This window comes from Bos grunniens, chromosome 2, assembly GCF_055505025.1.
Source record: "Bos grunniens cultivar Pamir isolate PY7600 chromosome 2, Bosgru_T2T1.0, whole genome shotgun sequence".
Taxonomy (NCBI): Eukaryota; Metazoa; Chordata; class Mammalia; order Artiodactyla; family Bovidae; genus Bos; species Bos grunniens.
Window position 1 is genome coordinate 125,208,903 of NC_141166.1, and position 26,588 is coordinate 125,235,490.

At 36.1% G+C, this 26,588-nt stretch overlaps 2 protein-coding genes across 2 annotated transcripts in view; one reads left to right on the forward strand and one right to left on the reverse strand.

Annotated features, from left to right (window-relative positions):
* Window positions 1-26,588, forward strand: part of ZNF804A (zinc finger protein 804A) — a 352,626-nt gene that overhangs the window by 222,437 nt on the left and 103,601 nt on the right. The window lies entirely within an intron of this gene.
* Window positions 23,126-26,091, reverse strand: LOC147378704 (ras-related GTP-binding protein A-like). The gene has a single exon (XM_086371282.1). It carries the CDS (start codon window positions 24,167-24,169, stop codon window positions 23,228-23,230), a length of 942 nt encoding a protein of 313 aa, XP_086227408.1. The 5' UTR covers window positions 24,170-26,091; the 3' UTR covers window positions 23,126-23,227.

The following is a 26,588-nucleotide window of genomic DNA, read 5'->3' on the forward strand; positions in this document are numbered from 1 at the left end:
CTGCACTGGCAGGCAGATACTTTACTACTGAGCCACCAGGAAAGACCCTAAATATTTTGTAAAGACCTATTTTAGAATTCAGAAATAAGCATTAAAATTTAACAAAATGCTTTACAAAATGTAGCACAGTGACTTTTAAAGTTTAAAACATTATTTATAATAATTTTTATCTTCCACCTCTGGCATATATGTTTATAAGAATGTTCCTTAAGATGATCTGCTCTAGACCTATGTCTTTCTCTGGAAAAAAAATAGTACTCAGAATTCCTGAAGTTTGAATGTTTTGGGGGGATTATAAAACAAATGTATGTTGTTTTAGATACCATTTAGTAACTTAGAAGAAACCCCTAAAGTATTCTACAAATATCAAGATATAGCCATTTAATTTTCTTCTACATATCAATATTGTATTTATAAATACTATGCTGAGGATTTTTAAAAATATATATATTTAATATATAAGTATATATATTCATAGTAATATAGTCAATTGAGTGTATAGTTTTTAAGGTGAAGGTTAAAAATATGCTGATAAAATTATCACTGTGCATATACACATGTGTATTGATTTGCATAAATTTATTTAAATATACTTTATATAAGCTATTAAAATAACATCAATACTTTGATTCTTCAGGTATCTTTTGTATTTTTAATTTATGTGTCAGAAATATAAATGCTTAAAATCCCAATTCCTTTTGCAAAACATAAGCAGGTTTATTTTTATTTTTAAGTGGAAAGTATTTGCTCTACAATGAAGTGTCGGCTTCTGCCACACAACTGCCATACAACAGGCTCCTTCCTGTTGAGCCTCCTCTCCCCACCATCCCACCACTCTGGGTGGTCACAAAGTGTGGGCTGGACTCTCTGTGTTATATAGCATCTTCCCACTAGCTATCTATTGATTTTCAACAAATCCCTCATTAAATTCCCCAGTGAAATAAGGTAGTAAAGTAGATTAAAATGATCAGTTCTTATAATTATTCAGCTTAAATCATTTGTTAAGTCAAACACGTATTAGCTTTTCTGTTCATAGATCAAGAATGGGCAAACTTTGGCTCATGAGTCAAGACCAACCTGCCAACTGTTTGGATAAATAAAATCTTATTAAAGCACAGCCATACCGGTTTGTTTCTGTATTGCCTATGAGTACTCTTCCCACGACAATAACAGAGTTGAGGAGTTGCGACAAATACCATATGGTCCATAAAGTCTAAATGCTTACTATTTTTACAGAGCTTGCCAGCCTCTGCTATAGATGATTAGCATACAGGGTTGTAAGATTTGTCTGCTTTTTAGGTTATTAGTAAGCCAATTATATATGTTCACAGCTGTTTCTTATACTCAGTATACACATTCATAGACATAGTCACACAGTCACAAGAACACAAACGTGCTCTCTAATTTTTTTCCTTAACACTCAAATTGTGCAGACATATAACTGTTTCATTATAATAATAAGCATTATCACTTCAGTTCAGTTCAGTCACTCAGTTGTGTCCGACTGTTTGCAACCCCATGGACTGCAGCATGCTAGACCTTGCTATCCATCACCAACTCCCAGAACTTACTCAAACTCATGTCCATTGAGTCGGTGATGCCATCCAACCATCTCATCCTCTGCTGTCCCCTTCTCCTCCCACCTTCAATCTTTCCAGGCATCAGGGTCTTTTCCAATGAGTCAGTTCTTTGCATCAGGTGGCCAAAGTTTTGGAGTTTCAGCTTCAGCATCAGTCCTTCCAATGAATGAATATTCAGGACTGATTTCCTTTAGGATGGACTGGTTGGACCTCCTTGCTGTCCAAGGGATTCTCAAGAGTCTTCTCCAATACCGCAGTTCAAAAGCATCAATTCTTCAGTGCTCAGCTTTCTTTATAGTCTGTCTCTCACATCTATACATGACTACTAGAAAAATAATCATTATCACTAGTTCTCCCTAAAATTGGAGATATTCTTTCCCCATAAAATTGACTGAATATACTGAAGATCATTGTACTATGTAAATTTCTAAAAGAATAAGAAATGTAGAAATGGGTTTACTGCAAAAAATCTCTGAAATGTGCCTTCATATGCGAAGGAAAGTGTCATTAAGTGTCAAATGTTACTAGTACTTTCTTTACAATATAATTCTTTCCTCTCTTAGGGTTATTTTTTCCTAAGTGCTTTTAAATTAGAAAATAATAAGATATTGGATTTGCAAATAAATTTCCCAATGATAGGCATTGAGGTGTTACAAATTTCCAGTAAAAAATCTGCTTTTGCATTTGTTGGATGTTCTATTTTAAGGATGGCATACTATAGAGCTGGCAAATTATGATTACAATTAAATGTTAAATGTTTTGGATTCAGCCAAGCCCATCACTTACATAAAATCAAAATCATTGACGAGGGAAAGACACATTATCATCTGCTTACTGCATACTAATATCACACTCTTTATTCCTTTATATTGTCAATAACCTCATGTTGTAATTTACTTTCTATATTATTCAAGTATAAAATCATTTATTGTTCAATTTATTAGCAAACTGACTCAAGAGCAAATGGTAATCATTTGTTTTCATTTTTTATAAACCTGTCTTGTGTGTGCATTACTCACTCAGTCGTGTCCAACTCTGCGACCCCATGAACTGTAGCCTTCCAGGCTCCTCTGTCTATGGGAATCTCCAGGCAAGAGTACTGGAGTTGGCTGTCATTCCCTTCTCAAGGGGATCTTCCCAACCCAGGGATCGAACCTGGGTTTTCTGTGTCTCCTGCATTGCAGGCAATTCTTTACCATCTGAGCCACCAGGGAAGCCCTGGTATATATACAGACACACACGCATGCATATTTTGCTGGGTATATGAGTATCATGATTTTCTAGATATGTAATCTACTATCAATGCTTTTTTAAAATTTTATTGTGATTTATAGAGCACAATATTATATGCATTGTAGTATCATGATTATATTAGAAATAAAATAGCCAAATTTAATATATCTAAATCTGTATGGAATGTCAGCCTCTAAGTTAGTTAATATTTAATAAGAAAATTTTGCAAAATATGGCAAGGGTATAGAGAAAAACGGACCCTAGTTGGTAGGAATGTAAATTGGCACAGCCACTATGGAAAACATTATGGATGTTCCTCAAAAGTAGAACTCTCTATTATATGTTTTAGCAATTCCCCTCCTGAGTATACTTCCAAAGAAAATAAAAACACTCCTTCAGAAAGATACATGCATCCCAGTGTTCTAGCAGGACTATTTATAATAGTCAAAATATTGAAGAAACCCAGTGTCTACCAAAAGATGAATGAATAAAGAATATGTGACATGCATATGCAATGAAACGTTATTTAGATTAAAAAAAATGAAATTCTGTCATTTGTAGCAATGTGGATGGACCGACACAATATTATCCTTAATGAAGTCAGACAGAAAAAGACAAATACTATGTGATGTTACATATGTGGAATCTAAAAAAATGAAACAAATGAATGTATATAGTTTAATATTGGGTTGGTCAAAAAGCTCATTAAATTTTCCCATAACATTTTATGGAAAAACTCAAATGAACTTTTTGGTCAGCCCAATTGAGAGAGATTCACACATATAAAGAACAAACTAGTGGTTACCAGTTGGGAGAGAGAAGGGAGGCTGACCGAGACAGGGATAGAAAATTAAGAAGTACAAATTACTATGTACAAGCTAAATAAGCTATGAGGATATATGTTATACAGTACAAGGAGTATAGCTAATATTTTCTAATAACTTTAAATGGAGTATAATATGAAAAAAATATTGAATCACTACATTGTACCCCTGAAACTATATTGAAAATCAACTATGCTCCAATTTAAAAAATTATAACATGGCAGTCAAAATAATCATCTTAGGAATTTGCATTCTAACTTTGCAGAGTAATTCAGCAGAGAATTACAAAAAAGCATTACAAATAGATTGCTATTCTTTTAGAAGAGATGAGAAGCCCTGTTACACTGCTGCTGGGAATGTAAATTGGCACAACCACTACGGAGAACAGTAAGGAGATTCCAGAAAAAACTAAAAATAGAGGTACTTTATGATCCAGCAATCTCACTCCTGGGCATATATCCAAAGAAAACCATAACTCAAAAGGGTTCATGCAGCCCCGTGTTCATTACAGTGCTATTTACAATAGCCACGCATGAAGGCAACCAAAATGCCCATCAACAGAAGAATAGATAAAGAAGGTGTGGTACATATAGCCAATGGAATATTACTCAGACATAAAAAGAACAAAATAATCCCTTCCCTCTTAATAGTTCTAGCTCAGACAAAGGAAAAAGCACAGTGGAGGCACTTCCTTGGCAGTCCAGTGGTTAAGACCTTGCACTTGCACTGCCAGAAATGCAGGTTCCATCCCTGGTTATGGAACTAAGGCTAGCCCCAAAAGATAAATAAATAAATTTATATTAAAAATAAATTTTGAACCTCTCCAAAAAAAACCAATGGAATGAATTTTTTTTCCTTCTCTTTTCTGACAGCTCTCTGTCAGATTTGACCTTGGGATATCAAGAGGGAAAGTCTAGAACAATACTCTTTAGGAAACGTTGTAGGCAACAGCAAGTAAAGCTTTCAGTTGCAAGGAACAAAAGGAATACAATCTCTAGCAGCATCATCCAAAATCAAGACAAGACATGGTTCCACTTTCTGGAAGTGAGTCTGTCCTTTATATTCTAAAGTAATTTTTTTCTAGGAAAAAGAGATAAAACTATATTAATATGAAAAAACTAAGAAAAATATTGTTGATTATGAGGCTGTTACTCTGATTATACTGGAGGCTGCTTTGTTTCTGTTTTCCAGAAAATGCAAGCAGCATTGATCTTTTTATACTTAGTATCATTGGTGGATTAATAAATAGAAACAAGTAATAAAAATAATGTGTTTAAAATGAAACACTAGTGTTTATGCCAAGCAACTCATCTTGCCAATAATCTACGTGAGGACTAATATAAATATTTAGTCATATAAACTGCATGTTTCTATTATTGTGAGCTAAACAACATCAGTGAAGTGAGATGAAAGACCCAAAAGTCTGAGAGTCAACTGACACGGAAATCACATTATTGTTGGGTTTTACCACCGAGTGAGCCGAAAGTTTCATTTAGTTCATTCTGTATGCTGGCGCTAGTAGTGCTTAGTTGTCTTTCAGTTCAGTTCACTTCAGTCACTCAGTCGTGTCCAACTATTTGTGACCCATGGACTGCAGCACACCAGGCTACCCTGTCCATCACCAACTCCTGGAGTTTGCTCAAACTCATGTCCACCAAGTCAGTGATGCCATTCAACCATCTCATTCTCTGTCGTCCCCTTCTCTTCCTGCCTAAAATCTTTCCCAGCATCAGGATCGTTTCCAATAAGTCAGTTCTTCACATCAGGTGGCCAGAGTATTGGAGCTTCAGATTCAACACTAATCCTCCCAATGTATATTCAGGACTGATTTCCTTTAGGATGGACTTGTTTGATTTCCTTGCAGTTCAAGGGACTCTCAAGATCTTCTCCAACACCACAGTTCAAAAGCATCAATTCTTTGGTGTTCAACTTTCTTTATAGTCCAGCTATCACATCCATACATGACTACTGGAAAAACCATAGCTTTGACTAGACGGACCTTTGCTGGCAAAGTAATATCTCTGCTTTTCAATATGCTATCTAGGTTGGTCATAGCTTTTCTTCCAAGGAGCAAGTGTCTTTTAATTTCATGGCTGCAGGCACCATCTGCAGTGATTTTAGAACCCCCCAAAATAAAGTCTGTTACTGTTTCCACTGCTTCCCCTATTTGCCATGAAGTGATGGGACCAAATGCCATGATCTTAGTTTTCTGAATGTTGAGCTTTAAGCCAACTTTTTCACTCTCCTCTTTCACTTTCATCAAGAGGCTCTTTAGTTCTTCACATTTTGCCATAAGGGTGGTATCATCTGCATATCTGAGGTTATTGATATTTCTCCCAGCAATCTTGATTCCAGCTTGTGCTTCATCCAGCCTGGCATTTCACATGATATACTCTTAAATAAGCAGGGTGACAATATACAGCACTGACGTACTCCTTTTCCAATTTGGAACCAGTCTGTTGTTCCATGTCCGGTTCTTAACTGTTGCTTCTTGACCTGCATACAGATTTCTCAGGAGGCAGGTCAGGTCGTCTGGTATTCCCATCTCTCGAAGAATTTACCAAGGTTTGTTTTCCATGAGGAAAACAATAGTTGTCTTTAACTTCATTCAAAACAATTTTGTTGGAAGGTATTACGACAGCTTCATATCAGCATGCATTTTTAAAAAATGATCAAAATTGGTAAATTTTTGTGTAAGCATTTTAATACTGAAGATGGGAAAAGAGCAACATTTTCAGCATATTAAGTGTCGTTATTTTAAGAAAAAAATGCAGTTCTATTTCCAGTTTTTTAAGGAATCTCCACACTGTTCTCCATAGTGGCTGTACTAGTTTGCATTCCCACCAACAGTGTAAGAGGGTTCCCTTTTCTCCACACCCTCTCCAGCATTTATTATTTGTAGACTTTTGGATCGCAGCCATTCTGACTGGTGTGAAATGGTACCTCATAGTGGTTTTGATTTGCATTTCTCTGATAATGAGTGATGTTGAGCATCTTTTCATGTGTTTGTTAGCCATCTGTATGTCTTTTTTGGAGAAATGTCTATTTAGTTCTTTGGCCCATTTTTTGATTGGGTCGTTTATTTTTCTGGAGTTGAGCTGTAGGAGTTGCTTGTATATTTTTGAGATTAGTTGTTTGTCGGTTGCTTCACCATTACTATTCAACATAGTTTTGGAAGTTTTGGCCACAGCAATCAGAGCAGAAAAAGAAATAAAAGGAATCCAAATTGGAAAAGAAGAAGTAAAACTCTCACTATTTGCAGATGACATGATCCTCTACATAGAAAACCCTAAAGAGTCCACCAGAAAATTACTAGAAATAATCAATGACTACAGTAAAGTTGCAGGATATAAAATCAACACACAGAAATCCCTGGCATTCCTATACACTAATAATGAGAAAACAGAAAGAGAAATTAAGGAAACAATTCCATTCACCATTGCAACGGAAAGAATAAAATACTTAGGAATATATCTACCTAAAGAAACTAAAGACCTATATATAGAAAACTATAAAACACTGGTGAAAGAAATCAAAGAGGACACAAATAGATGGAGAAATATACCATGTTATGGATTGGAAGAATCAATATAGTGAAAATAAGTATACTACCCAAAGCAATTTATAGATTCAACGCAATCCCTATCAAGCTACCAACAGTATTCTTCACAGAGCTAGAACAAATAATTTCACAATTTGTATGGAAATACAAAAAACCTCGAATAGCCAAAGCGATCTTGAGAAAGAAGAATGGAACTGGAGGAATCAACCTACCTGACTTCAGGCTCTACTACAAAGCCACAGTTATCAAGACAGTATGGTACTGGCACAAAGACAGAAATATTGATCAATGGAATAAAATAGAAAGCCCAGAGATAAATCCACGCACATATGGACACCTTATCTTCGACAAAGGAGGCAAGAATATACAATGGATTAAAGACAATCTCTTTAACAAGTGGTGCTGGGAAATCTGGTCAACCACTTGTAAAAGAATGAAACTGGACCACTTTCTAACACCATACACAAAAATAAACTCAAAATGGATTAAAGATCTAAACGTAAGACCAGAAACTATAAAACTCCTAGAGGAGAACATAGGCAAAACACTCTCCAACATACATCACAGCAGGATCCTCTATGACCCACCTCCCAGAATATTGGAAATAAAAGCAAAAATAAACAAATGGGACCTAATTAACCTTAAAATCTTCTGCACATCAAAGGAAACTATTAGCAAGGTGAAAAGACAGCCTTCAGAATGGGAGAAAATAATAGCAAATGAAGCAACCGACAAACAACTAATCTCAAAAATATACAAGCAACTCCTACAGCTCAACTCCAGAAAAATAAACGACCCAATCAAAAAATGGGCCAAAGAACTAAATAGACATTTCTCCAAAAAAGACATACAGATGGCTAACAAACACATGAAAAGATGCTCAACATCACTCATTATCAGAGAAATGCAAATCAAAACCACTATGAGGTACCACTGCTGGGCATACACACTGAGGAAACCAGAAGGGAAAGAGACACGTGTACCCCAATGTTCATCGCAGCACTATTTATAATAGCCAAGACATGGAAGCAACCTAGATGTCCATCAGCAGATGAATGGATAAGAAAGCTGTGGTACATATACACAATGGAGTATTACTCAGCCATTAAAAAGAATACATTTGAATCAGTTCTAATGAGGTGGATGAAACTGGAGCCTATTATACAGAGTGAAGTAAGCCAGAAGGAAAAACATAAATACAGTATACTAACGCACATATATGGGATTTAGAAAGATGGTAACAATAACCCGGTGTACGAGACAGCAAAAGAGACACTGATGTATAGAACAGTCTTATGGACTCTGTGGGAGAGGGAGAGGGTGGGAAGATTTGGGAGAATGGCAATGAAACATGTAAAATATCATGTAGGAAACGAGTTGCCAGTCCAGGTTCGATGCATGATGCTGGATGCTTGGGGCTGGTGCACTGGGACGGCCCAGAGGGATGGTATGGGGAGGGAGGAGGGAGGAGGGAGGAGGGTTCGGGATGGGGAACACATGTATACCTGTGGCGGATTCATTTTGATATTTGGCAAAACTAATACAATTATGTAAAGTTTAAAAATAAAATAAAATTGGAAGAATAAAAAGAATAAAAAAAAATTAAAAAAAGAAAAAAATGCAAACTGAAATGCAAAAAAAAAAAAAAAAAAGATTTGTTCTGTTTACGGAGAAGGTGTCAAAAATGTTTTGCAAAGTTTCATGATGGAGATTTCTTACTGGATGACATTTCATGGAGGGGTAGATCCATTGAAATCAATAGTGATCAAATCAGGACATTGAGAACAATCAATGTTATACCATGTGGGAGATAGCTGACATACTCAAAATATCCACATCAAGCACTGAAAATCATTTGCACCAGCTTGGTTATGTTAATCACTTTGTTGTTTGGGTTCCACAAAAGTTAAGTGAAGAAAAGCTCTTTGACTGTATTTCTGCATGTGATTCTGTATTGAAACATAAGGAAAATGTTCTGTTTTTGAAACAAATTGAGAAGGGTGACTAAAATTGGATACTGTATAATACTATGGAGCGGAAGAGATTGTGCAGCAGGCAAAATGAGCCACCAACAACCATACCAAAGGCCAGTCTTCATCCAGAAACTGTGATGTGTTGCATATGGTGGGATTGGGAGGAAGTCCCATATTATTAGCTCCTTCTAGAAAACGAAATGATTAATTCCAACAAGTACTGCTCCCACTTAGACCATTGAAAACAGCACTCAATGAAAAGTGTCTGAAATTAGTTGACAAGAAACACATAAACTTCCATCAGGATACTGTAAGACTGCATGTTTCTTTGATGACCAGGCAAAAACTGTTCCAACTTGGCTGGTAAGTTCTGGTTCATCCACCATATTCACCAGACATTGAATCTTTGGATGTTCATTTCTTTTGGTGTTTACAAAATTCTCTTAATAGAAAAAAATTTTAATTTTCTGGAAAACTATAAAATGCACCTGGAATGGTTCTCTGCTCAAAAAGATTAAAGAAAAAAAAAAAAGCTTTGGAAAATTAGAATTATGAAGCTGCCTGAAAAATGGTAGGAGGTAATGGAACAAAACAGTGAATATGTAGTTCAATAAAGTTCTTGGTGAAAATGGAAAATGTGTCTTTTAGTTTTACTTAAAAAACTAAAGGAACTTTTGGCCCAACCCAATTTGTTTCCATGTGCATTTTGGCCAGTAAATTATTCATAGAGAGGAATTACTTGTTTTTTATTTTTATTTTTTAATCGTTATAGGACACTCTGGTAGCTCCTATGAGAATGCACAAATTAATGTATAAGATTAGTTTTCAATTTCCTTGTGCTTATAATTTATTTGGGGAAGTAAAGATAACCAATATGAAAAGACCTATAACAAAACTGCCAAATGCTAGTTTCTGAATGGTGAAATCAGAAATTCTGGGAAAACTGGGTGTGAGTTGGCTGTTGAAAATTTGGTAGAATTTAAATTAACAGAAGGTAGAATGTTTCTGGAAAAAGAAAGGACAAATTTTTGTTGGCCACCTTATACTAGATTTTGCCTAAATTGAGAGGGTGTTAATTTAGTGATGTAGTAAAAACTACTAGGGGAAAATTAAAGGGGCTGAGCAAAGATAATTTTTATTCTCATTGAATGTAAGTTTATGAAGTGAATGAAACTATGTAGTTTACTTTCTCATTTATCATTGTATTTAACCATCTGTGGTGTGCTGCATTCCATGGGGTCGCAAAGAGTTAGACACGACTGAGCGACTGAACTGAACTAAACTGAAGAACTTTTTAAAGCAATTTTAATGGTATGTGACATCTGCCTAACTCTACAGGTCTATACCCAGAATCCTCCACTTTCTCCCATGCTAACCTCCCCAAAGTCCCAAAACATACTTTGTTCTTCCTAGCTTTGTTTTGTTTCTTCCTAGCTTTGCTTTTTTTTTTCTAGCTTTGCTTTTATTTAGGTTATTTTCTTCTTTTAGCCTCTGTTGGTCCAACCAAGATGAAACTTTTCTCTGACCCTTTCCTGTCTCAGATGCTAAAGTATATGGGGGTTCTTTACCTCTATATGCTTAAAACACTTAATGTACACTTTAAATATAGGATCTTTTGCACGCTTGTAATTATTGGCTATGCTCAATAAGAAAGGCAGATTTTTTTGTCTTCTGCACTGCTCTATGCCCAACACCTGAAATGGTACTTAAACACAGAAATTTCTCAAAATTCTATATGTCTTGATTGAGGAACATGATTTCTTTGAGGGAGTATTTTTAATCTCTGAAAAGCTAGAAACTGCCATGCAGGTTCAGGTTTGGGATTTGCCTCACAAACATCAGTAAATTGCTGTTAGGTGAATGAATGATTAGAAAGACAAAGAGCTAACTTGAATCACTTGAAAGTACAAAACTAACATTTTGATGGAAAGATCACTAGACTGAGAGTTTAACTGTCAGTTCTAGTATTATTCTGACTCAAAATTGCTGAGTTACACTCATCAAGTCAGTGAAGTTATTTGGACATCAGTTTTTCTCATTTGTTAAATTAAGGAACTGGACGTTGTACAACTACGTTACTTGTTAGGAGCTATTGTTACTCGTTCACCCCATACATTCCTTAGCAAAACCTTTGCTTCAAAGGTTGCTTCTTTGCTCCACAAACACGTAATTTAACACCTAATTGTCTCCACATTATAGGAAATGAGAAAACTGTCATGGAAAGGTCATTGAGGAGAATTTATTCAGCACAGCATGGCAGTTTCTGGCTTTCAAGTGCTGCCTGGGATATAATCACTTGTCTAGTAGCTGAGAGGCCCTTCTAAACTTGAGTAGATTTTCCTGACCTATTTAAAACTCACTTAAATTTCTGGCATCTTTTTTGGAACATGGGGACTTAATTTGACATATGTAAATGAGATCTCCTTCACCTGGGTAGTTGCTCTTGCATAACTGTTGGTTTAATAGGCATGGCTTTGAGCATTTCTTTTGTTTAAGTAGAATGCTGAATATAAAGGATAATCTCTTCTATCAAGGACCTAACATTTTAAAGTCCTGTCTACACTAGATCATTACTATAAAGGACAGATATGTATTAGTCTCAGCTCTGAGTTCCACTTTGGGGTGTATGCTGCTGCTGCTGCTAAGTCACTTCAGTCGTGTCCGACTCTGTGCAACCCCATAGATGGCAGCCCACCAGGCTCCCCTGTCCCTGGGATTCTCCAGGCAAGAACACTGGAGTGGGTTGCCATTTCCTTCTTCAATGCATGAAAGTGAAAAGTGACAGTGAAGTCGCTCAGTGTCCAACTCTTAGTGACCCCATGGACTGCAGCCCACCAGGCTCCTCCATCCATGGGATTTTCCAGGCAAGAGTACTGGAGTGGGATGCCATGGCCTTCTCCAATCGGGTGTATAGGAACTTCTTTACAGAAAATTAAAATTATGCTTGAAGAAATTTTCCAATCCAAACAATGTAACATTTTAAAGTGTTTTAGCATAAATGTTAGTGGTCAGATTGTTGTTGTTGTTCAGTCACCAAGTAATAGCCAACTCTTTGTGCCCCATGGACTTCAGCACACCAGTATTCCCTGTCTTTCACTATCTCCTGGAATTTTGTCAAATTCATGTCAATTGAGTCAGTGGTGCTATCTGACCATCTATTTCATCCTCTGCCACCCCCTTCACCCTTGCCTTCAATCTTTCCCAGCATTAGGGTCTTTTGCAATGCATTGGCTCTTCACATCGGTGGTCTGATAAGCAGTTACTAATTTGTAGAATTCAAAAGTCACTAACATATATTTAAAATGAATAACCAACAAGGACCAACTATACAGCACATGGGAGAAGACTATGGCACCAATACAAAATAAAACATTAAAAATAAAAATAAAAATCACGGACACAGTACAGTATTGTAAGAAGTCCAGAGATGCATATAATCCACAGCATGCGTGTGTGCTCAGTCATGCAGTCATTTCCAACTCTTTGCAACCCAATGGACTGTATCCCCAGGCTCCTTTGTTCACAGAATTTTCCGGTCACAAGTACTGGAGTAGGTTGCCATTCCTACTCCAAGGGATCTCTCTGACCCATGGATCAAACCCATGTCTGTCTCTTGCATCTCCTGCATTGGAAGGCAGATTCTTTACCACTGCACTGCCTGGGAAACCCATATAACCCACACAAAACAATTATATATGTTCATATTTTTTAGATATGTATAGATGCTGTTTTACAATGGTAAAATACATAATTATTATTAAATCTATAATAGATCTTGTCATCTAATATTTTCTCAAATAGTATGTGGTAAGAGTAAAACCCTCATTTGGAGTACACAAAATGTTTGTTATTCCTAGATAGTCCTTACTTTATTTTAGAGTATTGCATTCATGAGAAAAGTTAATAAATAATGAGGATATTTTGCTATGGTCATAATTATATACATGTTATTATATATCAGAGTAAGATAGAATTACAGATTAAGATATATGGCAGTAAAGTGTTATCAAAATAAGAGCAATATACTATACAGGCATACCTCTGAAATTTTGTGGATTTTGTTACAGAGTACTTCAATAAAGTGAATATCGCAATAAAGCAATTTACAAATTACTTTGGTTTCCCAATGCATATAAAAATTATGTTTATGCTGTATTGTAGTCTGTTAAGTACGTGATAACATTCTGTCCAAAAAGGCAATGTATATATCTTCACTAAAAATACTTTATTGCTTAAAATTTCTAGCCATTTGTCTGATCCTTCAGTAAGTCATAATCTTTTTGCTGGCACAGGGTTTGAAAATTACAAGAATTACTAAGTGCAACACACAGATAGGAAGTGAACATGAGCTGTTAGAAAAACTGAACCAATAAACTTGTTTGATGCAAGGATGCCCCAAGCCTTCAATCTGTAAGAAGCACAACATCTACAAAGTGCAAAATAACAAAGTAAAATGAGGTATGCCTGTATTGCTACTTGATATTATTTTCACAATTCATATTTCAAAAATATTTCTAAAATAAGGATGTTATAAAATCATAGTATATGGTAGCTTATTTTCTAATATCTAATGTAAAAGCAGTTATTAACTTGTTCATTTTAAAGCAGTCATTTATTTCCTCATTTATTTTAAATTTGCTTGTGTCCAATATGTCAGGATACAGTGATGAGTCTCAGGAATAGAAACCATAACAGTGTCTGCTATATAGAGTAATGTAATCTTAAAATAATTATACCATGTAATACAGATAGCCAACACCTTTCAGTGAATGAAGTGCTGTCACCTTGACTTTACCAAGATGAAGAAATGAGATCTGGGTGCATGTAAAAGAAAGCCAGACATTTGCTTTGATTTTTGTTGTTGTGTCACTATAGCATGTTAGTTTATGGCCCCTTGTCAATTTTTCTTGTTTTGATACATATGAACACCGAATGCCTTAAATCTCTAAAATGTCATTTTAAAATATACAAGTACAGTACACAAGCTGTCATTTGATAAATGCATTGTGAACACAGAGCCAGGAACATAACATCTTTCACCATCCCATTTTCCTCACTGCTGATTCTAGGTCCCCTTAGGCAATAAAAGACTCTAGAGATTCCTTAATGGAATACAACTTTAGGTCACAACTTTATTAGCTTAAACAAAGAACATGGAAATTGTCCCCGGATGGATTCACCAAGGCACTAGGCAGCAATGATACCTAATTCCCCCAAGTGATTGTTTGATGTCTCTTTTAAGATAAAATTGCCTTGTACACAGGGAAATGGGCTATCAGTCCTGTCTTACAGTTCTACCCTTGGGAGAGCAGCAGCTACAATATAGTGGCATTTTCAGCAGGGGATTTCAAAACTTAAGAGAAGTGAATTCTGTTTCTTTTTAGGTATTTGTAAGATTGCAAAAGCATAATAATTTACTGTTCTTTCATAAATTAAGAAATTTCTGCTTTTTCTATTTATTTTTCAATTATTCAGTCTTCAATGCACAAAACAGTCACATAACATACTTGTGCATTGGTAAACATGTTCTTTCTTACATTCTTCATGACTTCTCTAGAATTTGATTTTTAAATTGATTAATTTATGCCCAGATTCAACGTGTTCAAATTTGTCTTATTTACCAATCAAGCTCTCCTTAGAGTCCCAGTGTTACTATTTTACCAAAGTTTTATGAAAATTTTGAAAATATTGTCTCCCGCTGCTATGTCTTGTTTTATTCTTGTTGTTTTGTTTCATTTTTAAAATCTCTTCCTCACTCTTCTACTTGGATGAGGATATTATGGATTCATAGATCATTTTGAGTAGCTACAAGTACATTCTTACCATTTGAGCATAGTTAGTGTTGAGAGGGAGAAGGTGATGGCACCCCACTCCAGTACTTTTGCCTGGAAAATCCCATGGATGGAGGAGCCTGGTGGGCTGCAGTCCATGGGGTCACGAAGAGTCGGACACAACTGAGCGACTTCACTTTCAATTTTCACTTTCATGCACTGGAGAAGGAAATGGCAACCCACTCCAGTGTTCTTGCCTGGAGAATCCCAGGGACGGGGAAGCCTGGTGGGCTGCCGTCTATGGGGTCGCACAGAGTCGGACACGACTGAAGCGACTTAGCAGCAGCAGCAGCAGCAGCAGTGTTTAGAGGGTGTGTTCAGACCAGGAGAGGTGAGATTATAGACTATTTTTGCGATAAACTAATGATCTTGGGCTTCCTTGGCGGCTCAGATGGTAAAGAATCTACCTGCAATGCAGGAGACCTGGGTTCTATCCCTGGGTCCTGGAGGAGGGAATGGCAACACACTCCAGTACTCTTGCCTGGAGAATTCTATGGACAAAGTAGCCTGGCAGACTATAGTCCATGGGGTCACAAAGAGTCAGATACAATTGAGAGACTAACAGAAATAAACAACGATCTTGAAAATGTATTCTAAATCTTGAAATCTATTCTAAATATTTTGGGTAATTAAAAACATTAGCTCAGTGGATAATTAAGATTTGCAGTTAAGAAAATGCACTGTCAACATTGCTAATACTGTGTTAGGAAGAACAAGAGAGAGATTATATATCAGTTAATCCATGAGAGAAGTAGAAAAATGGCCATCACAAGTAGGGACTGAAAGGAGGAAGTTGAGTGGGAAAATGTTGCATAGGTTGGGTATACAAAATCCTATTTAAAGAAGTAAGCAAAAAAGTAATAGCTATCATTACTTCCTGATTCTTGCTTAAACTCTTGGGCAGATTTTTTGCATTTTCATTAAAAAATGTATTTTAGAGGATGAGATAGATATTTGGATGAAGGAAGGTGATAAATTCTAGTTAGAGGATTTATACTTAATAGTCGTGTGGAACATACAAATCTAAATATTTAGCAAGCAACTAGATATATCTGTGCATTTCATGATAAATTCATTGCTGCTTCAACCTACTGTTATATTTCAGATTATCAAAAAGTCACAGTAAAGATTATATAAGATAATTCAGCTTGATCCAAAGAAAGTGTATGTGTTCCTGTTCTGTAGTACACATCAAAAGAATACATGTGTTTTAGAAGAGCATAATGATTGAAAGTCATAGAAGTCCTCTGATCAGAGAGCCATAATTCTCAAATTTCAGGAGTTTCTGAACACCTGATGCTGATTATTCCAACACCTCACTCACAACCATTGGGATGTCCCAAAACTATTGATATGTAAAACCAAAAGGAAAACGCTACACTGTAACATGTGATTGATTACCCATGTTTATTAAATTCCTTATTTTCCAAATATATGTATATATATATATCACACTAATGGGGTATTTATTGCAGACAAAGTATTTTTGTTCTTTTGTTGTAAAGAGTCTTTGAATGAATAAAAGGAAGGAAACATACTGTGTTTTCCCACTGGTGCTCTATTTCCTTGGTCTTCCAGATATATCTATTTCTGAATTCAGCATTGGTGGCATACTTGAAGGAAAGAGCTCCCATCTTGTCATTATGCCACTTATGAGAAAAATATGTTTAAATTAGACTTGGAAACATTTTTTATGGCTTGTTATTTTTATTAATTTCTAAGATTTATGATTGGAATGTTAAGCTGGGTGTTAATAAAAATTAGATCCTTAACATGTACCTTACTTAAAATATGTAAATCATAAATCAACACTAAAATTCTTGATATCAAAATGATGTTAATATTATAGCAAGCTTCCCAGGTGGTGCTAGTGATAAAGAATCCTCCTGCCATTGCAGGAGATGCAAGAGACGTGGGTTTGATCCCAGAGTCAGGAAGATCCTCTGGAGTAAGAAATGGCAACCTGCTCCAGTATTCCTGCCTGGAAAATTCCATGGGCAGAGGACCCTGGCAGGCTACAGTCTATGGGTTGCAAAGAGTCAGACACATCTGAGTGACTGAGCACAAAAGAATATAGCAATAACAAATAAACATATGATATTTCTCTTTCTCTCTTACTTGACTTAATGCCTTCAAGGTTCATCTATGTTGTCATAAATGGCAAGATTTTATTATATAAATAATATTACATATTACAATTTATTTCTCCATTTTTTCCTCAAGGACACTTAAGTAGTTTTCATCTCTTCACTATTGTAAATAATGTTTTCAGTAAACATGGGTTTATATATGTCTGTAGTGTTTTTGCTTTCTTTGGGTAAATGCCCAGTAGAATTGCTGAATCATATGGTATTAATAGCTCCATTTTTTATTTTTTGGAGTAACTTCCATATTGCTTTTTACAGTGGCTGCACCAGATTACATTCCTCAAACAGTGCAAAAGGATTACTTTTCTCCATGTGCTTGCAAGTACTTATTTCTTGTCTTTTTGAAAATAACCCTTCTAACCAATGTGAGATGATATCTCATTGTAGTTTTGATTTACATTTTCCTGATAATTAATGATGTTGAGCATCTTATTATGTAGCTATTGGTCATCTGTATATCTTCTTTGTCTATTTAGATCTTCTCCTCTTTTATGTTAAAATCAGATTGCTTGTTGTTTTGCTATTGAGATTTGTTGAGTTTCTTATGTATTTTGGATAGTAGCCCCTTATCAGATACAGGATTTGCAAATATTTTCTCCTATTTAGTAGATAGCATTTTAATTTTGTTGATGGTTTCCTTTGCCATACAAAAGCTTTTTAGTTTTATATAGTCCCACTTGTTCATTTTTGCTTTTGTTGCTTTTGCTTTTGGTATCAGATTCAAAAAGTTATTGCAAAGACTTATGTCAAGGAGTTTGCTTGACTTATATCTGTGTTCTCTTCTAAGAGTTTTATGGCTAAAGGTCTTACATTCAACCCTTTCACCCATTTTGAGTTAATTTTTGCATGTGGTTTAAAATATGTTTTTTTTTTTCTTTTGCGTATGGCTGTCTAATTTTCCTAGCATCATTTTTGTTAAGAGACTGTCCTTTTCCCATTGAATATTTTGACTCCTTTGTCATGAATTAATTGAACATATATCTGTGTATCTATATCTGGTTCTTTATTCTGTTCCGTTTATCTGTGTGTCTGATTTTGTGCCATACTGTTTCCATTACTTTAGCTTTATTTGAAATCAGGGCTTCTGGTGCCTCTAGCTTTTTTTTTTTTTTTTTTCTCTGTCTTTGGATATTACTTTTGGATATTACTTTGGATATTCAGGATCTTTTGAAGTTACACACAAATTTTAGGATTGTTTCTTCCATTTCCATGAAAAATGATATTGGTTTTTTGATAGGGGTTGCAATGAACCTATAGATTGCTTGGGGTAGTATGGACATTTTAACAATATTTATTCTTCCTATCCATAAGACTGGAATATCCCTACATTTATTTGTGTATTCTTCAATTTCTCTCATTAATGCCCCCTTTCATTTGTCCCTAGGTATTTTTTAAATTATTTTTTTATTTCTTCTTTGACCCATTCGTTGTTCAGTAATGTGTTAATTTCCACATATTTGTGATTTTTATAGTTTTCTTCATGCAATTAATTTTTTGTTCATACCAGTGTGGTTGGAAATTATACTTGATTTCAGTCTTCTTAAATTTATTAAGAATTTTAAATTGTGGCCTACCATGTGATCTATCTTGGAAAATGTTTTATGTGCATTAAGGAATTTGTATTCTGCTGCTTTTAGATGGAATCCTGTTTAAGTTTCTAAGTTATCTGGTCTAATATGTCATTTCAGGCCTGTGTTTCCTTATTGATTTTCTATCTGCATGATGTATGTAGGGTATTAAGGTCCCCTACTCTTCTTGTGTTGCTATTTATGTCTCCCTTTTGGTCTGTTGATATTTTCTTTATGTATTTAGGTACTCCAATGTTGGACAAATAAAAATTTACAAATTTTATGTACTCTTCTTGGACTGACCCCTCTATCATTATGTAACACTCATCCTTATCTCTTATTACATTTTTGTTTTAAAGTCTGTTTTTTTCTGATGTAAATATAGCTACTCCAGCTTTCTTTTGATTTATATTTACATGGAATATCTTTTTTTCATCTCTTTATTTTCAGTGTACATGGGTCCTTACATCTAAAGTGAGTCTCTTGTAGGCAACATGTAAAAGTGTCTTATTGTTTTATCCATTCAACTCTTCTATGTCTTTTGATTGGAGAGTTCAAGCCACTTACTTTTAAGGTAATTACTGGTAAGTTTGCACTTTATTTTCATTTTGCTAATTGTTTTCTGGCTGTTTTATAATTTCTCTGTGTTCTTCCCTATCCTCTTGCTCTCTTTCTTTGTGGTCTGATGACTTTCTTTGGTGGTATGCTTATATTTATTTTCATCCTTTGTGCATTTACTATAGATTTTTGCTTTGTAGTTACCATAAGGCTTTCATATAATTGTTTATATCTAATAACTACATGATTTTGATCACTTCTAAGGTTCAACATTTTTCTACCCTTTCATTTTTCAAATTGGGTGTCAAGTTTTACATCTTTTTATTTGTATATCCTTAACTAATTTTTGTAATGACAGCTATGTTTTACCACTTTTTCTTTTAAAGTTTTCATTCTAGCTTCATAAGTGATTAATTGATTGCTTTTAATATATGTTTTCTTTTTTAGTGAAATTTACTCTTTCCTGTATTATAAGTAGTAACAAAAAAGTTTTTCCATATATTTTTAAAAGCATTATCCATAATTTAAAAAATTGTAAAAATGCAAGTCTATTAAACTAGGTGAGTACATTTCTGAAATTTATGGTTCTCTACATATCCTCCAGATAAGATTCATATAAATTGCTTTTCAAATATTATATTAAAATATAAAGAACATAATATATTTTATATTCTTACAGGTATATTTACTTATAAAATAAGACATTTTTATTTTAAATGTAAATGACTACTTTTTCCCCATTTCAATATTTTGTTTTAGATGAACTCTTGAAAATGTTTGACAGACATGTTTGGCAAGTTTTTGCACTGTGTAAACAGGATATCCCCTCACTTTGTGGCTATTTTCTTTTCAAATGCATAGTGGTCTATAACTCAAAAACCAAGCAGAAATGAGATGTATCTGGTTACATTCAATGCCACAGTGCAAATGGATTCTAAAAAAATCTCATCAAATGGGGCAATTCATGTTATGTTTACTACATGAGTAATTATACATAATGCAGATCCCATTTATTTTACAATTTATACTTTTAAACAATTAAAGGGCTTGTCTTTGGATGGTCACTAAAATGTGAAATGAGGCAGTCAAGCTTAATTTAAAAGTATAGCTCAAAAAAGTTTATTAATCATTATAGGTGAGGAAAACATGGTGAGATATAAATATTTTTGGTAGAAATACCAGAATAGCTTTTTGATGTACCTATTATAGTGAAAGAGAGAAGTTTATGTGACTCTGATTGTGTTCATCCTTTTTTTGCTAGGTACAAGGGACCCACTGGTGAGCAATAACAATGAAAATGTCATACTTCCTGCTTTCTTGTACCTTATAATTCATTGAGAGAGACAGATTTACTAAAAATAATAATAGTTATAATAATGTGTTTCTCAAACAGATTTGATACCAGGGCTCTAAGAGAAAGGACTAACATAGTATCTCAGAATGGTCAAAGGTGTTGTTATAAAAAGACTTCTTTGAGCAAGAAATTCTTATCCAGCTAAGTCAGGTGAAAAGCAGGTTCAAAGACATCTTAGATTCAGGGAAAGTTATATTCAAAGGCTATATTAGGAAAAGTAAGGGTTCAGGAATGGAGGAGGTGACACAGATTAATATTTTCAAAATAAAGTGGCTCATCGTGTCCGACTCTTCGTAACCCCATGGACTCTACAGTCCATGGAATTCTCTAGGCCAGAATACTGGAGTGGGTAGCCTTTCCCTTCTCCAGGGGATCTTCCCAACTCAGGGATCAAACACAGGTCTCCTCCCTTGCAGGTGGATTCTTTACCAACTAAGCCACAAGGGAAGCCCTCAAACTTAATTAATAGATTATATATTATATACCTGCACATGTATGTATATATGTTTGTCTGTATCCTTACCTTATTTTTTATTTAATAACTGAATATTGGAGATGTAATATATTTCAGAACTATACAGTTATTTGAACATATAGTAGTTTCCTCTTTGAAAATTTTTATAATTTAGAATATAAACATAGTTAAGCATTATAGAATTAAATGAGCATATTTAATGTAGCTTGTGTTAGGAGAAAAACACTTTCTAAAGATAGACTTTAAGAGTATTTCTATTTCAATCTGTGAACATGATATTTCTTTGCTTGTGAGGGAGAACATTTTCTCCTTAAATTATATGAATATTAGTGAACCAGAATTTTTTTTTTCTTTATATTTGCAGTCCTTCAGTTCAGTTCATTTGCACAGTAACATCTGATCTTTGTGACACTATGGACTGAACCATGTCAGGCATCCCTGTCTATCACCTATTCCTAGAGCTTGTTCAAACTCCTGTCCATCAAGTTGGTGATGCCATCCAACCATCTCATCCTCTGTCATTCCCTTCTGCTCCTGCCTTCAGTCTTTCCCAGCATCAGGGTCTTTTCCAATAAGTCAGTTCTTTCCATCAGGTGGCCAAAGTATTGGAGTTTCAGCTTCAGCACCAGTCCTTCCAAAGAATATTCAGGACTTATTTCCTTTAGGATTGACTGGTTTGATGTCTTTGCAGTCCAAGGGACTCTCTCAAGAGTCTTCTTTACCATCACAGTTCAAAAGCATCAATTCTTCAGTGCTCAGCTTTCTTTATAGCCCAACTCTGATATCTATACATGACTACTAGAAAAACCATAGCTTTTACTAGACAGATCTTTGTTGGCAAAGTATTGTCTCTGCTCTTTAGTACGCTGTCTAGGCTTGTCACAGCTTTTCTTCCAAGGAGCAAGCATCTTTTAATTTCATGGCTTAATTTAAAAGTATAGCTTTTAAAGTATGGCTACAGTCACCATCAGCAGTGATTTTGGAGCCCCCGAAAATAAAGTCTGTCACTGTTTCCATTGTTTCCTCATCTATTTACCATGAAGTGATGGGACCGGATGCCATGATTATAGTTTTCTAAAAGTTGAGTTTTAGCCAACTTTTTCACTCTCCTCTTTCACTTTAACCAAGAGGTTCTTTAGTTCTTTGTTTTCTGCCATAAGGGTATTGTCATCTACATATCTGAGGTTATTGATACTTCTCCCAGAAATCTTGATTCCAGTTTGTGCTTCATCTTGCATTTCACATGATATACCCTGCATATAAGTTAAATAAGCAGGGTGACAATATACAGCCTTGATGTAATCCTTTCTTGATTTGGAACCATTCAGTTGTTCCATGTCCAGTTCTGTCTGTTGCTTCTCGACCTGCACACAGATTTCTCAGGAGACAGATAAGGTGGTCTGATATTCTAATCTATTTAAGAATTTTCCACAGTTTGATATGATCTACACAGTCAAAGGCTTTGGCATAGTTAATAAAGCAGAAGTAATTTTTTTTTTTTTTACAGCATTCTGTGTATTTTAATAGCCAAAAATTGTAAACAAGTAAATGTTTTTCTGGAATCATCTTGCTTTTCCTATGATGCAGCAGATGTTGGCAATTTCACCTCTGGTTCCTCTGCCTTTTCTAAATCCAGCTTGAACATCTGGAAATTCTTATTTCATGTACTATTGAAGCTTTGCTTGGAGAATTTTATTTATTTATTTTTTAAACTGCTAACAGCAAATGTTTATTCATGATTGAAGCCAGGAAGAATTTATAAACGCATTTTAATACCTTGCTGATAAAATAACATTCCATCTTTGCAACCTTGTAAGGAATACAGAAGATATTGTAAAGGCTTTGTGTATATCTACTATAACCAGGTAATCAGAACACACATACATCACCACCCACTAGTGTTACCCCATACAACTTTTCAGAAAGGCCATCTTTAAAGCTCTACTGGATAACTGAGTAAATAGAGTCCAAAAGACTGGGGAGAAGGGAAGAAAGAGATGAAAATGATAAGCAGCACACATTTCAAAGCCCACTTATAAGCACACGACATTATGAATATTGAAAAAAAAATGGGGGGGGGGGAGGCAATTAAGTATTTTCAGAGAGCGTATTTTGGCAATATTCAACGCATAAGGAGGCTGCGCTTGGGACCATCCACTCTCTCCAGCTTCTCAAAGTGTTTCCTGGCATTGCGAATGTTGATCAGAGTAGCCGCAGAAGGGATGGACGGATCCGACATAACCACCATCAGGTACGTGTTTGTTGTGAAGATGTCGATGAAAGCAGCGAAGTTAGAATTCCTAACTTCCATGCTCTGGAAAGAAGCGGCCAATTTACTGCAGCTCAGCTTGAACTGCTGAATTATGTTGCTGATCGTCTCGAATCGGTGGACATCACGCTGCTCTTTGCACTGGTAATGGGAGATGACCAAGAACGTGGCTCTTTCGAACAGCAGAACTTCATCGGCCTCAATAATCTGGGCAAAATTCCCGAGATTCATCTCCAGCTGCTGGACATTTGGAATCAGCTGATAGACAATACTGGACCAGGCTTTGTAGAGCGTTTCATCCCAGATGGATGTTCGAAAACAAGCACACTCCAGCGGGCGAGACAAACGCCTCAGGTCTTCCTCTCGCTCTTTAAAAATCAGGTCACGCTGATCTTCCTGAACCAGATCCATCTTGTGCACCAAGCAGAAGATTTTGGCATCAGGAGCGTTCTGGAGGATGGCCTCCAGACACGACTGGTAATAATGCATGTCCTTTTCCAGTTCGCGGCTCTCCACGTCGAACACATAAATCAGAACCTCGACATTACGGAAGATGTTGTCTCGCTGGCTGGTGAAGTAATTTTCCATGAAGGTGTCCTGACCGCCACAGTCCCACAGATTCAGCACTAGGTTGCCCAGGAATCGGACGTGGGAGTGCTCCACATTAATGGTGGCACCCAGGCGCCGGGTGTCGCAAGCGATGTAATTGGCAAAGATAATCGACCTCATGCTGGTCTTCCCCGACCTGCTCTTCCCCATTAACAGCACCTTTTTCTTCATGGCTGTATTTGGCATCACCCGCCGGAACTCCCGCGGACTAGGCCTCTGGGCGCGGCCTAACTGCAGCGCAGACGGAGGGAGGGAGGAGCCGGGGATTTCGGGGGCTCAGCCGGCTGGGCCGCGCCTCTGTATACTGGTGAAGCCAAAGGGGCGAGCTCGGCGCTGGGAAGGGCCGCGTCCGGTGAACTCTTTCCCTGGGGAGAGCGCCACAGGGAAGACGGCTGCAGCAGCTCCGAAGAAACCAGCGGCTTCCGGGGAGAGAAGTCTCTGAGCCTCCGCAACCACCCACTTCCGGCGGCGATCTCGCGAGAACCCGCGCTCTCCAGCGTCGCTGCCGGAAGAGCTTTGAAAAACCGCTCTATCAATGAGACCCAGTACAGACCACCCGAAGGAGAGATTGGAAGGGGAACACAGGACTCGGGTGTTCTATTCTCCTATTTAAACTGAGCTTATGTTATGTTATGTTATGTTAAGTCTCTTCAGTCGTGTCCGACTCTGTGCGACCCCATAGACAACAGCCCACCAGGCTCCACCGTCCCTGGGACTCTCCAGGCCAGAATACCGGAATGGAGAATTTTAAACATTACATTACTAGCAAGTAAGATGAGTGCAATTGTGCAGTAGTTTGAACATTCTTTGACATCACTTTTCTTTGGGGTTAGAATGAAAATTGACCTTTTCCAATCCTGTGGCCACTGCTGAGTTTTCCAAATTTGCTGGCATATTGAGTGCAGCACTTTCACAACATCATCTTTTAGGATATGAAATAGCTCAGCTGGAATTCCATCATCTCCACTAGCTTTGTTGGTAGTGATGCTTCATAAGGCCCACTTGACTTTAGACTCCAGGATGTCTGGCTCTAGGTGAGTGAGCACACGATCATGGTTATCTATGTCAGGACGACCCTTTTTATATAGTTCTTCTGTGTGTTTTTGCCACCTTTTCTTAATATATTCTACTTCTTTTAGGTCCATACAATCTCTGTTCTTTATTGTGCCCATATTTGCATGAAGTGTTCCCTTGGATTCTCTCATTTTCTTGAAGAGATCTCTAGTCTTTCCCATTCTATTGTTTTCCTCTATTTCTGTCCCTTGATCACTGAGGAAATCTTTCTTATCTCTACTTGTTACTCTTTGAAACTCTGCATTCAGATGGGTTTATATTTCCTTTTTTTCCTTTGCTTTTTCCTTCTCTTCTTTCCTCAGCTATTTGTAAGTCCTCCTCAAACAACCATTTTGCCTTTTTGCATTTCTTTTTCTTGGGGATTGTCTTGATCACTGCCTCCTGTAGAATGTCACAAACCTCTGTCCATAGTTCTTTAGGCACTCTGTCTATCAGATCTAATACCTTTAATTTATTTGTTACTTCCATTGTATAATCATAAGGGCTTTTAACTAAATAGTCTAGTGGTTTTCCCCAGTTTCTTCATTTTAAATCTGAATTTTGCAGTAAGAAATTCATGGTCTGAGCCACAGTCTGCTCCCAGTCTTGCTTTTGCTGACTGTAAAGAGCTTATCCATTTCAGCTGCAAAGATATAAGCAATCTGATTTCTGTGTTGACCATCCGGCGATGTCTATGTGCAGAATCATCTCTTGTGTTGTTGAAAGAGAGTGTTTCCTATGACGTGCATTCTCTTGCCAGAACTTGTTAGCCTTTGCACTGCTTCATTTTATACTTCAAGGCCACACTTGCCTGTAACTCTAGGTATTTCTTGACTTCCTACTTTTGCATTCCAGTGACCTATGATGAAAAGGACTTCTTGTTTTGGTGTTAGTAGGTCATCATAGAACTGTTCAACTTTAGCTTCTTTGGCATTAGTGATTGTCGCACAGACTTGGATTACTGTGATATTACATGGTTTGCCTAAATGAACAGAGTTCATTCTGTCATATTGTGTGTGTGTATGTGTGGGCAGTCGTTAAATAAAATCAAAATTATTGCATCTCCATGGCTTCCTTCTTAATTGATTCTTAAAACTGCAAGCAAAGAAGCAAATAGGGTAATTGTGAGATTGCTTATTATTAATTCACTTTCTCCAAAATGAGAGTTTTATTTTTATTTTTAATAGGTTCTTGAAACTTTATTAATAGGCACTTGGAGTCCCAGTTTGAAACTTATGAACTGAAGAGTTTCAGAAAAACCTATAAAAGGTATTATATCATCAAAACCTGCTGTGATTGTTTATCCTTGTATTCTTTCACACCAAATTCATGTTTTCACTTGGAAACAACATTAAAACTAATCTGTTGAAGAATGATAAATGGAACTACCTAGGAAACAATTAAGTCCCAACTATCAAACTTCCAGACTTTTTAAACTCTATATTCTTTGTACTTAATCTTAACAAGTATACATGAAATCTTGTTCATAAAATTTGTCCTACTTACAAAGATTCAATCAATTCACCTAAGAAAGTACACTGTTAATCTGTCT

Coding starts and splice junctions, on each gene's coding strand:
- LOC147378704 (XM_086371282.1), bottom strand. CDS start 24,169: ATGCCAAATACAGCCATGAAGAAAAAGGTGCTGTTAATGGGGAAGAGC.